This window comes from Anopheles stephensi, chromosome 3 (assembly GCF_013141755.1).
Source record: "Anopheles stephensi strain Indian chromosome 3, UCI_ANSTEP_V1.0, whole genome shotgun sequence".
Classification (NCBI taxonomy): Eukaryota; Metazoa; Arthropoda; class Insecta; order Diptera; family Culicidae; genus Anopheles; species Anopheles stephensi.
Genome location: NC_050203.1, coordinates 27,610,547 through 27,625,096, shown reverse-complemented (window position 1 = coordinate 27,625,096; position 14,550 = coordinate 27,610,547). Strand labels below are relative to the sequence as shown.

Here is a 14,550-nt window from a genome sequence, read left to right as displayed (position 1 = left end):
GAATTCTCTTAGATTTATGGTAAACCTTTGCCACAAACCATCCAACTCTTCATAGCATATTATCTACAATTTTTTCCATGTTTGTGCACAACTTATAAAAGATATTTAAAACTTCTAATCCTTGGGACTATATCCTCAGAAGCGCTGGTCCTGCCTTCTCTGGCCTCCTTGGTTCAGGCTAACGGGAGTTGGATAACAATTAGTTACTGTAAGCTATTTTGTTATATTTATATCCCTTTGACATCCATTATTAAGTGGTAAAATAAAATAATATAGTACTTATATAAAAGAGGCTTAACTTAATAGTATTGTCGGTAGAGACCAGTTCAACAATAAAATAAAATCGTCTGCCGTCTATCACCATCACGGTCTTTTTTCACTGCAATCTTCGGAGGTTCTTCGGCTATCCTTTCTGGTAATTTTTAACTTTACACTCCACCAGACCTTTTCAGTCCAAAGCCATGCTCTCAAGCCCAGTGCAACCCGAGAAACCACCCAGCAGGATTAATATGAATTCAGGGAGTCTTTGAAGAATATTATTGCTGGCCGAGTTTGTCCCAAAATTCCAGCTCCAAATGAGAACAGCAGATACTGCCGATTTCTACAAACGCATCAAAATGCGCACTAACCCGAAACTCGCAACTCGCATTGATCGTTGCCTCCCTTTTTATGACGCTTTAAAACCATCGATCCTGGTGGTCTTGCGTTACCTTTAACATGCCTACCAGACGCACAACGACTTCCAAGAGGGTTCAAAGCCCTCCCAGCAAGCTGCAGTTTAAGTATGTTTTTTTTTTGGTGGGTTAAACTGTTAACTTTAGCTCCCCGATAAGCCACAGCTAGCTTGTCGGTTTCCCACCAAAAACGGGTTAAGGATTCTGCGGTGCATCTGCCGATAGAGAACGCGCCACCGAAGGATCATCACTTTATGGCAACCCGTTTTGTTTTATGTTTCGCGCAGTCCACACGCAGCAACAACAAAAAAACCTCCCCAAAAATTGTCATTTCATCCTTTTCGGCAGAGTTTTAAAGCAACGGCGCCCAAAAGCAAAAGATGGAAGCTAACGCGAAAAGGTGTTAAATGAAATGCTTGACGTTCGGTTTGCCCTTACCCTGTTTCCCTCCAGCGCAACGGCATCCTGTGTGGTCCCGTAAAGCCGGTTCTGATCCTATGCGGTGGGTCCTGGGAGGGTTTTTTTTTGCTCTTTTGTTCTGGCTCTCAAAAAATGCGATAACACAGAACAAAGCTGTCGCAAAAGCCTATTCCCAGGACGTGGGGATGCTAACATTTGGGGATGCTGTTTCCTGGAGGTGTCTATCCTTACTTCTGCAAGAGAGAGTGCAAGAATGGCTGTGGATTACGATCGCCACGATCGCTATATAGGGAATCGAATATCGGAAAATAGCGCTCAGTGTGATAAGAATTGTGTTCGTGTCAACACTTTTGCGGCCTGTGTTCTGAGTTGGTGACAATCAAGCTGTTAAGGCTTAAGAGAGCACGTTCTTGCATTTTGCTTCAAGTGGATGCTTTATGGTCGTTAGTTAGTGATCGTAGTGAACGAATTATTAATCAGAACGTTAAAATAGCAAGTATTACTATTTAAAATTAAAATTCCACCCTTTAATTTAATAGGAAAAATATTTAAATTGCATAAATCCCCACAACAGTCACTGTTCGCCTTTGTACGCTCCATTTCGCCGCACATTATCCTTCTTTTTTTCGACCGGTTCTCGCCCAGCTTATCGCATCCACCAACGGGTGAGTGTGTGATCGTGTGTCGTGGCGTTAGTAGGCGCCGTATGTAGTGTCCAGTAACGATGTGAAAGGCGATTAATTCGTTACGGCAGCGGCTGTAAGCATTTTTGTTCGGTCCCGTGTGCGTACGTCTTTTGCTGCTTGCCCGTTGACTCTGGAACTGCTCTGACCGTTCATTAGTCACTTCGTTAGAGGACAGCCCTTAGATTACGGTAGCACTTTAACCGGTGGATGAGCGTGTCTGTGTGTGTGTGTGTCTTTCAGTTGTTGGCATGATATTGCCGATAGTTAATCCATCATGTTGGATGGCAACGTTGACTTTTTGTATCATTTTGGTGTGTAATTAATTGTACGCAGCGATGGGCAGTAATCAAGCGTTGAGAAGTGTAGCACCTGTGTGAAAGACGCTTTCTCTCTTGGTGGTAGTGTCCGATGGGGTTTTTTTTGTTGGTGCGTGTCCTAATCGAATCGAATCGAAGTGTCCTAGAAATATGGAGGAAATCCACCATGTAGGAATACGATCAATCTAGATAGGAAGTCTTCTAGCTTAATAAGATGAATATGATTTTTGATTCAATTTCAGGATTAAGTGTTTAATGTTAAGCTTAATTGTATACAAGTCTTATCTCTATGTCGAGATATTTTATCTTTAAAATGGGCAAAAGTGTGTTAAATTTTTCGCAAGTAAGCTTCTATGTGTGAGTGTGAATAAGTGTTGAGACTCCGTCCTTTTTGTGTGCGAGCGAGTTTAAAGTCCCGACTTGTAATAAGCAGCGAAGAAAAAAGGCTATATTAGGAACACTTTAAAGCTTTGCTAAAAGGACCTCAAGAGTACGGTGTGATTCGTAGTGGAAGACAAGGTTTCCTCTCGCCTTTTTTTCTCGCCACCAACGGAGCCCTAGCTAGCTCCGCAAGGCTTCACAATTCGGGTGAAGAATCGAGAACCTGTGCCGGTGTACGCGGCCATGGAGGCAAGCGTTTGCCGCACGGAACGGGACACTGACTCCGACCTGGGAGATGATTCGCCGCTGGTAAGTGTAAGTGGTAGGTGTGAGATGAAGCATCAGCCAGATATCGGACTTTTGAGATTTCAAGTCCATTACTTATCATTTATACAACTAAGGAGCTTAAATATTATGTTCCTATAATATTTAAGGGTGATCCAGTGGCCGAGATGTTAGCGGGGCAGGTCTTCAACACTGCACGTCACATCCACGCCAGATCGCTTCCCCGTCTCAAGGGCAGGACTACCTTGCTACGTGTAAAAATCCAGCCTCGAAAGCCAGCAAGCAAGCAAGCTGGGACCTCTCGAGGTTGTACTGTTAAATAAGAAGAAGATTTAAGGAACTTTTTGCCAGGAATGTTAACTGCTTCAAGCACCATAAAATTTGTTACAAGTACTGTCTCGCATCCTCAAACTACTGGACCAAATACCAATTACCTGATTAAACCAGCTTCCAGCAAACAAAGTCAAATTACAGTGTGTAAGTTTAATTGCTAAAGGATATACGATCTGCTGACCTTGTTTCAGGAACAGTGAGGAATTTGTTTACAAACTTTTACTGTCGTACTTCACTTTTGAATATCTCTGGGTAATTGGGAGGTTGGACACCCTAGGAAAAAAATCACGAAAGGAGAACTCTTAACGTGGATCTTTTACCCCGTAAGGAGGTGATCAGGACTGCACCACTTGGCCCGGTTTAATGCAGATTTCGGTTCGCTTTTTTTTACGACTGGCACCGATCCAAGGACATGTAACATTAAAATGAAATGTTAACACGATACGCGTTTAATGCAAATGTGTGGATTGTGTTATAGACAGGAATGCTTGTAATGCAATGGAAAAAAGCTGCACTGAAACCACTCGAGCTGAGGGAGGAGCTTTCAGATATGTTTACAAATTGCGTCTCCCGTGGCTACTTCTTGGTAGTGGAGGCAGCAAAAAGGGGGAGCAACTGTACCACCCTTGGCGACGAATTCGGGATTAAGGGCTATGTACAGCCAGCCCGAAGGAAACCGACTGAAGGAAAGAGGGTCACCGTTGGATGAGAAGAGCAGTGGAGTGCATAATTATGATTTATATAAATATAAATGAACCTTCACTCCCGCGGGTGGAAAAGGCGAAGCGAACACCAGCCAACCTTTCTCAAGTGCAGTGACTCGGTGAGGAAAAGCTGACCACGATGTGGCGTTGACGAACAACGCAGTGACGGCGATTGGCGTTGGGCAATTGGTCAAAAAAACGCGATTTACTTCTCGGAAGCGGACCCGACCACCGAAAATGGAAAAACAAACTCCAAACGAACGAGGAAAAGCGTCTGCCAGTCCTCTCTCTCTCACTGAAGGAAAAACGGGCGGTTTCATTTCGGCTCGATTCGAAATGCCAATCCATCCAAGGCCCTGTGTTTGCGTTTTACTTTGCGTTGCCCAGCCGGGTCGTCTACCGGTGGAGTAAGCCAGGGCTTGCGTTGCGTTTTTTTAGTGGCAAAAAGGGGTGCTGATGGTGTACACACACACAATATCCGCGGTAATTAATTCAAAACAATTATCCAGCAATTAATACAAATTATCTTGAGACCAGAAGACCACGAGACAGCGAGAGAGAGAGAGAGAGAGACGGTGAGAGAGGGTAGCCAATACGGTAATAATAAAAAAAACAAAGGTAACGAAATGATTACAACCATTTGTGGCCATGGTGGTGGTGGTGGTGGTGGTTGCCTTACCAGTTTGCAATGGCGCCGGTTTTTATGCTCTGTGTGTGCCGGTCCGTCCTATGCAATGCAGGAACGTTGTTGCGCACGACGGTTTTGCCAGTACGATGGCAATTATCATCGCGCGATTTTTTTTTGCGAGCTGTTGTCTGTGGATGGCTTTGGTAGCGGCTAGTTATGCTTTCCCGACCCGTTTCGGGGCACTTACGACAGGTGAATCGATCGATGATGGCGGGCCCCTGTGACGGGAAAATGGGGGAGGCCGGATGAATGAAGCAAGGAAAGCCAATCATACTTAAGCCGTGATGGGTGCACCGGGCGTACTGATAAGGAAAATTGTGGGTGCTCCCCATCGGTCTAGGTGGGGTTGTCTAGGGAGATTAGCGTTCGTTTGCTGTTTCGTTGTGGCGTGTGAAAGATTTTTCGATCCAGTGGTAGGTTGCTTGGTGAATTAGATGAAGAAGCATCCTTCAAAAATATTGTCATCCTATTCTGAATATGGCCTTTTCGACAGTTGGCGACCTTAGTCTTAGGCTTAGATATCTCTTACCGAATCTTCACGATTACTGAGTCTTGGCTGCAGAAGAAATATCATTAAAAAATATTGCCATATTTTCTCGATTGGTTCTTCGACAGTTTATTGGGACCTTTAGCCAAGGCCGTCCTAGAGATCTCTTTCTTAATCTTGACGATCACTGCTTCTTGGCTGCAGAAGAAGCATCCTTCAATCCTATTCTCACCCTTTCTTGGTAAGTCCTTCGACAAGTTATTGGGAGCTTAGCCATGGCTGTCTTAACGATCTCTTTCTGCCCTTTGACGATCACTTTGTGTTGGCTGTAGAAAAAGCATAATTGAAAAAATATGTCCACACTTTCTCGGTTGGTCCTTTCGGAAGGTTGTTAAGCCTATTAGCCATGGCTGTTATAAAGATCTCTTTCTGAGACTTGACACTTCACATTGACCGCAGAATGTTTGGATAAGGTCCTCCGATAGAAGTTTCCCGATAGAGGCCGAAGAAAATATATTGGTTCAGGTGGAGCACCTGGTAGTCTCTTCGATCGACGATACACTCACCGCCAAAATAATATTGTTCACAAGCGCTGTCAGCGGTTGGTTCTTATCGACTCGTCACATGAACGGTATCGTCTTAGATAGGGATTGCGAAACGTAGCTAACAATGTCCACTTTGTTCGTGATATTCCTCGATCTAAGTTTTACAACTCTACCAAGCGCTAGATCCTTATTGCTGCCATAAGTTAGAATCTTTCTCCCTTTAACCATTTTCGTCTAGCTCCAGCAGTGAAACACTTATAACCGGTGATCTGAAAGTGTCTCACTGTTGTTAACATCTTTATCATAGAGATAAAACTCAGAAGTTCGAACAAATTTTCAAATCGAGTTTCTTGACTGTTTTGGCCACAGCTACTTTAGTTAAAATGATTTTGAAAGAAATTTGATATAGCACTAGTTATTTTTTGAAAAAAAATCATATTAACGCGAGATTTTTTGTAAGAAATGCCCTGTTATTTTAAAATGAATTAGTATAAAAAAATTTTCCGGGAAGAGCTGTATCAAAAAAATCTAAATAATTTATATCTGATTTTCTTTTAATTAAAATTTTAAAAAGTCTTATGAACTGATCATCCTGTTTTCTTCTTCTTCTTCTGTGGCACTACAACCTCGAGAGGTCTCGGCCTGCCATTTCTGGCTTTCTGTGACTTAATTTTACCCGTAGAAAAGTAGTCAGCCTTTCGTACGGGGAGGCGGTCTGGATGGGATTTGAACCCCGGCCCTGCCGTGTGAAGACCGGCGCCGCTGTCGCCTCGGCCACCGGACCGCCCCTGTTCATCCTGATCATCCTGTTTTAGGGCTTCTTTTATTACAAATTGTCTTGCGACTTTCATAACATATTTAAACTAGCTAATTAACTCTAAAACCCATAAAATTAAATAAATAAATGTTATGGTTAAATAACTGGTTAAAATTACTATTGCCTTTGCTCCTTCCTTATGCCGGTCCTCATCTGTCCATAAACAAGCTTAAACGCTCTCCGCAAATAAACATGTAAAACTACTGACAGGATTGTACATAAAGCAAACACGTGTGTGTGTATATGTTTCTCCTCACACACACACACACACGCACACAAACGGTAAAGCGCATAAATAACGTCGAAAATTAGCAAATAACTCAATAGAGTGCTCTTTTTTGTTGCGCGACGAAAAACCAGACACCCGTGTACTACATTGTGTTACCACCGGTCGATAGTTTAGGACCCAGGCGCAGTTTCACAATCGACCGACTCCGATCGACGGCACCGATCAGCTAACCAGCCTACCCTCCCGAGGATCGTGATTCGTGATCGGCGTTCACGGCTCCCAACCATCCTGGTCTGGCCACCGGAGGTAAGCTACCGGAGGTGGCTTTAGCGAAGACAAACCATTTAAAGTTAATCGCTCACTCGCTGGCCGTTCGCTAGACGGAAGTGATTGTGGCTAATTGATACCGGTGGAGAAATTAGCATCGGTAACCACCGAGAGTTTCGAGCGCTTCGAGACGCGCGTGTGACACTCTGAAGGGTGCGTTTTTCTTCTCATGCGTTAGCATCCGCTTATGACGTCGTGGACGGTTTGATGTCCGTTTTTATCCGTGCGCTCAAACGTTTTCTCCTCGGCCTGCTTGATTGATTGATTGGAGACGGTTTGGCCTTCGATAGGTGTAATTTTTGGTGGCTGTGCTAGCTCTTTTTTGCCTTGTAGTAAGTTAGCGTTGAACTTTCATTTTAAATACCCCTCGATAGATTTAAAATATTATCAAAAGACTTTTTTTATCACGTCTAAAAAGACTCAAAGAGTTGAAGAGCTGGGTAAACCTGTGAATCTGTAATTCGAAAGAAAGATGGTGGAAAGGATAATTATCGGCGCACCGACCGAAAGCTATCGTTCCCAAGGGAACCAAGGTATCAAGGGAGGGGGAAGCAAAGGGCAAAAAAGAAAAACGGACGACTTGAATGGTTGAATTAATATGCCGTCATCAGCATATCTTGGGAGAGTTGGGCGACCAACGATCAACGACAGCTTGGAAAAGCGGCCGTGTGGAGTGGACGAGAGGGGGTTTGGCGAATGGCGAATGACCACTTCTCGTAATTACCCTTGAGAAAGAGCGCTGGTAATTATCGATCGGTTACATATTCGAAGCGACTCCACTGGCTGCTGCCACTGCTGCTGCCGGAATTGGAAATTGGAACAGGTCAAACCAACGGCTCAGGTACACAGGTGCGCACGCAACTAAGCGCACGGCCGGCAAGATGCAGCGCGGCAAAAAAAAGCACTCGACTGATGCATTTTGCAGACAAATGCCAACACATTCAGCTGTGTTTTGCATCACTAGGCGACTGACTTATCAAAGAGCTAGCCGGGACATCAGGTCTAAGCCGTCACAAGGACGCGTTCAGTCGGAAAAATCTGCACTTTTTTCCCATCGTCAATGGAAATTCCACGACGGACGCTGGTCAATGATTTTTTCACACGCCTAGCATTTTCTCACCAATTTCAAGGCACCAATCAAGGCACCCGCCGGACCCGACCGGTTGGTCGCAATCGTCGCAAAATGAGGACACTTTGCTGCGGTGCCTGCGTTACCGAGCTGAGGCCGAGATTTTTACTTGAGATCCACATATGCAGGTCCGGTGTCAAATGGTGTTCTCTCTAGTATCCTGTTTTCCGTGGGTTTTCGAATGGTGGGTAGGGTTCGGTTGTTCCGACTGCGACAATCGTGGTTCGCTGATAATGGTTTTAAATTGTTTCACAGATGGTGAAACGAAATATGCAATTGGTGTGCAGCAGGGGGTTTATGTGGGCCCATGCGTTGAGTTGGTGGGAAAACAGCCGGCCGATGTGACTTTGCTGCAGTTAGAATTGAGTTTGGGTTCAATTTAGAAAGTAATTTAGCGGAGTTTTCTAAGAAATTGAGTAAACCAGCAAAATTGAGGGAAAACGATGCATGTGAAATGGTAATGTTGTTCCAATGCAATGTCGGAAGCCTGTATAACACTTTCCAAAAATTTAATTTGGATTTAAGTTTGTATTAATGAATATTATTTTCTGATACAGCACTACGGCCAACGACCTATTAAATACAAAAAAACCTGTTACATTGCTAGTTAAACCTGCTTCACATTCCTTGACACTATAACCTCAGGAAGACTTGACCTATAACTCCTGACTTTCCGTGACTTCGATGTCCAATAACTGAAGAGTCTGTCCTGCGTTCGGGGATATGATCCGGATGGGTTTTAAAATGGTGTTTATGTATTTTTTATCGAACATTCATCAACAGGAACTTCTTAAACACATTAAAATAGAATAATACGGGAACCACGCACATAACGGGGTTGAGGGACCACATAAAGGGTTAAATTTATTATGAGCTTCAGTGGAGTTGTCGAGAAGGTCAGCTACGTAAGGACTCTGAGACATTTTACGACGATCTGACGAATTGATTGGACGAACTTAACACGAGAACAATTATCTTCATACGATGGACGAGTGTCTCCATCCCTCGAATGAAGGCCTTTTTGTGTATCGCAGAGACTATACTCCAGACTCTACTAGGATCTACTGAAGGACAGATTGAACTAGGAAAAAAGAAAGAGCTAAAATTGGCGCCGAAGGATCATTGATTTTCTTTAAATCGGTTCTACCATGTGAAGGATTTCTGCTGGGAAGTCCTATGTGGTCTATCTACCCGATTGTGCAATTCATCCGAAAATTTTCCACCTTTAGTTTGGGATTTACGTACAATTTTTACAAGCATTTATGTATTTATGAGGATGTCCTCCTCTGCATGTTTGATACTTCAGGAGCGGAAGGAACGGTCGCTCGGGGCCTCATCGGTAAGGGAAATCTTGTTGTTTCCCTCTAACACCACAATCAGAGGGGCCTCTACTGTCATTCCGCTCGGGGCCTCCAAATCCTTGCTTCGAAAGATGGCCTCACACCCAGTGAAGACTATCTGAAGTTACGCACTAGATTTTGTCTGAAAAGAATTTGTCCTGCGAATATTGGCATAATCTAGTCAAGATTAGAAACGGAATAAGATCTATTGTTGGGTCATACTTTGATCAATAGCTTGCTACACAGGAAAGAGACTGTAGAGCATTTTTAAATTATCATTCTAAGACCTCCAGCTTCTTCTTTGGCACAACCACAAAAGGCTGACAGTTATGGATTCCTTGACCATGATTTTACCCGTAGTTAACAGACTCTGGTTTATCAGACCAGGGGGAGCATCAATCCCATTTAATCTATCGTTTGTCTTTAGCAAGATTTCTGAAGGTGTCCTGTATGTACGCCTTTGTCCAAATAGTTCTTTGAAAAATTTAAAGCAAAACCTCCACTAGCAAACTGTTGCTACCGTGAATTGGTCATGGGATTGATATAAGTTTACAAGGCAAATTGAACCGACACATCAAACTAATTAGTACCTGAGCATCGGTAGTTCCATTTAACTGGTTAAGATAAAGACGTGAAACCCCTTAAATGAACTTCCAATGAATGAGTTCCAATGGTGAGTTGCAAAACTAGTATCTTCCGGATAAGGTGAGCTTAAAGCTTACGTGCGAATACAACTACTTTCTAATATGTTACTCATTTGGGTACATAGCCATATAATTTAGTGGATATCATACCGTTTTGTACTTGCTTATTGTTGTATTATCCATATTTTTGTATTCATACAATGCTTAACTAATCTTATTTGCAACAGATTTTTATTTAAATACCGGCAACTCCTTTTCTCTCCAATAAATCTACCAAGTCAGCTTTCTATTTCACTATCTCCAAACGCAAATCAGCCCTCCCCATTTTCAACCGACCGTATTGTATGATCTTTCGAAAGTATTAAGTTATGTTAAATGTCAACGTTTACGATGTGGCCCGCAACAAACCATCGTTGGCGGACCTTGGATGACTGGGCTTGTGTTTTTTTTCACTTCAATTAGACAAACCGAACCGAGCGGTTTTTTTGTGGGCGATCGTGTGGTTTGTGTGGTGTGGAAAATCGGCCTTTTGCTGTTGTTGTTGTTGCGTAACGTGACGCCATTTGCCGGCGCGTCACCAACCACCATCTTTAGATGCATCGAAACGTTGCTGCTGCTCATCATCTTGCCCGGACCCATTTTCATTTGCCCCCCAAAACCTCATCATTATTGCAACCGAACTGCCGACTCCCACCAAGGGCTTTAGTACTTCACCGAAGATTGAGGCGCCAGAGCGAAAGCTTACCGATGTTGATCGATTGCTAATAGAATTTGAAGCATAGCTCAAGTAGACGATGCTTGACGATGCTGATGAATCGTTTGGGGTTTGAACAATGATGCGGTTGGATGCTGTCGATGAAATAGGTGGGAAAGTACGAGTCCCCAGAGTTGGGTCGGGAAATTGTTCCCCCCATTTCAATTAGAAGGGAAATTTCACATATCCAACTCACATCGTTTTTTAAGTATTTTGGTTGATTGGTGGAGGCTTTGGAAAACTCGAAGTCTAACTACCTTTGAAAGCAACAACATTGGAGCATTAGTTTGAATGACATCGAAGAATTTAAAAGTGTTGCTATATTTTTTAAACAAAATTTTACTTTACTGGGATGAAGACTTCGTATCAAAGGCTCTCTTTTCCCCCCAATAATTGTATCCCGACTTTGGAGCCCAGAGCATGCAAGGCAACCGATTCCTTTCCACATTCAACCCGGTTTTTACGAGAACAAAATATTAATTCATAATCACAAACACAACTTTTACTGCCCGGGTTTCATGTCCCGAGGGGGGGGGGAGCGCTTCACCAAATGCCGAGCTGTGGTGGCCGGGGAAAAAAATTAGCAAAATGAAAATTTAAACTGCAAAAGCCAACGGGGGCCCGTAATTGTTCCCTTCCTTGTTCTGCCCTTTTTACGAGCGCAAAAACACGGTGGTGCGCCCGGGTCAGATCCTCGCACGGGCCTCTGACCCAATACGCACGGGTGTGCTGAAGGGGGGGGGGGGGGGGGGAAAAGGTGGGGCAAGCGAAAGGCACCACCGGAAATGGTAGGAAATTAAAAATGAGTGCCGCTTCGGGTCGCGGAATTAAAGGCATTCCATCGATTTTCCCCGCTCACGCACGCGCTCACACTCAAGCAGCGTCTCAGGTTAGCCGCCAATTCGAATCAACCGGACGATTCATTTGTGTAAGCGTTTGGCTTTTGGATGCCTGTATGTGTGTTGCGTATGTGTGCCCCTTCCCCATGTTAGGAGCTGCGTTTATCACCGGCAACCAACAGCAGCCACGGTGGAGAAATTGGTCCTCGTACCACACCTTTATCCAACGTGCGCTGAAGCAAGCCGGCACGATCATCGTCCTTTTTTTCCACCGCTGTGCAACATGCATTGTGCATGTGTGCTGCCGTGCAAGCTGCAAGCGGACGATGATTGCAATGATGCCCTCCACCCCTTCTCTTCTCTCACCCTTCCATTTCCACCCCATAAGCACGATGCGAAGTGAAGAAGGGCAGGCAATAAAAATTAAATTACAAATAGGCGTGGTCTATCAATGGCAGGGTGCATCAGACCGAACGGGGGAAAGCAAAAAGGGGAAGCAAGATCACGCGGCCAGGGGAAGCCGGGAAGCGTACCACTTTAGTTTTATTACAATTTTACACCCTGGCAACCGTGTGTGTTTGTGTGTCGGTGGCCACAACCTGCTGGAAGGGGAAGATTTCCAGCGGCGTTGGAAGTTGTCCAGCTTTTCGCGAATTCTTGCCCAAGTCTCTATCCTACAGGTCGGATGAAGCATCCGTGAAGCGAACGAGCGAAACTTTTATCGCAGCCAGCACACAAAGATGCATGATAATGCGTTGAGGCGTTCATTAAAATTTGCAATCTTCTTCACCGTGTGCTAGCCGCGGCCGCGTCCGTTGGTTGAAGCCGGGCGCACGTGTGTTACGGTTAGCCCAGCATCAGCTCAACTTCGGGCCATAAAATGGACGGTGATTTTAATAAGCTTCTTTGCGTTTAATCGCGGAAGGCCAATTATACCCTGGGCGCATTGTGTGTTTCATTCGCCCGGTGAACTTGAAACACACGGTGGTCGTAAAATGGAGTGCATTGGATGTTTTGAATCCCGATGTCAGGTTGCAATTCATAATTTCATACTGCTAAAAACCGGTTTCGTTTTGTTAGCTAAATTGATAAACGGAAGGCAGAGCTGGAGTGCAGTTGCTTGAGCAGTGAGAGACAGGGCATTTGCTAAACATCTCTATATTTATCGATACATACAGTTTAAAACGGATCCTTAATTATGGGCCTCAAATTATTTCACTCATCGATTCTAATTACCAAGAGCATTCAATTACTTGGCGCAGGCAAACTTGGCAATTTTGTTGAATTGTTAGAACTGTAGAGAGAATTGTTATCGCAAGAGCAATCAGCATTACCCTACCAAATGTAAAATCTTTGAATGTCCCTATCGCAACAAAAATGATCTAGAGTCACGTTACTCATGAAAAGGTCCCGATGGAGCGGTCCGATGGTAGAGGCGAGAACGGCGATGGTCTTCAAACGGCAGGCCACCACCGGGGGTTCAAATCCCATTCGGATCGTTCTCTCGTAGTGTGGACTGACTGTGCAGCTGACAGACATGACCTTTAAGAACAAGTAAGGCCAAGAAGAGAGAGAGAGAAAGAGAGAAGGTCCCAAGGGCTCCTACGTATCCAGCAGAAGAAATGTCATCCAGATTTCTAACGATCACCCAGATGATCAACACAACGTAAAACTTCTACGATATTAATGTTCTTCCGGAAGATTTGAACGAGTGTTCTTCACATGAAGTAAATCTGTAATGGTGAGAATTGGAGTAGTCAATCCGATTGGATGTAATAGTGGAGCTGGCGATCCTCTAGGTCAAGCAGCGTCTTTGGGCGAAGCGGCCTAGTTGGGACGTACAAGTTGAGCCCAGAGAGTAGTGTTGGGGAATCGATCCGGTAGTCCAAAAGTCCCGCAACAAATAGTCTCTGGACATTGCAGTTACGCTGGTTCAGCGACACGATACCCAAAAGCGCACAGCGAGCGTCGTAGTCCACTTGGACCCTTCAGATGCGCAATGCGACCTGGTTGAATTTGCACTGGACGGATTCCAAACGGGCTAGAGGCCGAACAGCAAATGGCCACCATACAATGGAGGCATACTCCAGCACCGATCGAACCAAGGATCGGCAGTAGAGCGTCTTGATGGAGACCGGGTCCGTGAAGTCGCGAGTAAGTTGATTGTAAGTTAAGTAAGTAAGTTGACGTGTTCGTGCTGTTCGTGGAAGCTCAGCTTCTCATCGAGGAGTACTCCTAAATCATTAAGTCACAGAAAGCCGGAAATGGCAGGCCGAGACCATTCGAGAGTCTAGAGCTAAAGAAGAAGAAATAGGCTTATAATTGACGATAGTATCTATACCTCACGAACTCCCAGAACTTCTCTTTCTAGAATCTTATGTCAAATAATTCGAAAGCGACTAACATCGTTATTCATAATCATTTATTATGCTTGCCTTGAAAGTTCTGAAGATGGCTAAATTGCTTGATTTTGCTAGCTCAGACTTAATGATATCCTTCCACTGCTACTCAATCGTAGAAGAATTTTATTTCGTTTACGAGGATAATACAATAGAAAATTAATATCTTTGCCAAACAGCTCTTTAGTGTGACTTATTTCTGATTTATACTACCTAATTAGTCACGGGGTGGTCTAGTTGCCGCGATTCAAATCTCATCCAGAACTGACTGCCTTGCTACGGGTTAAATCAAGTCACCAAGACCTTTCGAGGTTGTAGTGTCAAGGGAGAAGAGATCGGCACTTGTTGGCCAAATTTTAGATAACAACAGCTACAGTAATCACATATCATATATTTGTATCGAGTGTCCAAAACTGTTCCACAACACAATATAACCCTATCCTATCTTCGAAAACCAACAACCACTAGGCATGCAATGTTAGTTGATTTGTATGGTGATTATGGAACTTACCGAAACGTGACTACCGAACCGTGCCTAATTTTGTAGCTACC

General features: G+C 44.1%; 1 protein-coding gene across 3 annotated transcripts in view; it reads left to right on the top strand.

The window, feature by feature from the left end:
• The window catches only part of LOC118511541 (protein dead ringer-like), a 110,559-nt gene that overhangs the window by 1,463 nt on the left and 94,546 nt on the right, over positions 1–14,550 (top strand). For 2 of the 3 annotated variants that reach the window (XM_036054745.1, XM_036054744.1), the window contains exon 1: positions 2,648–2,787. The exons of the other annotated variant lie outside the window; for it this stretch is intronic. In XM_036054745.1, the coding sequence (XP_035910638.1) occupies positions 2,722–2,787 (66 nt within the window). In that variant the 5' untranslated portion in view covers positions 2,648–2,721. Of the gene's footprint in view, positions 1–2,647; positions 2,788–14,550 lie in introns of those variants that run through there. 3 annotated transcript variants of the gene reach the window in all.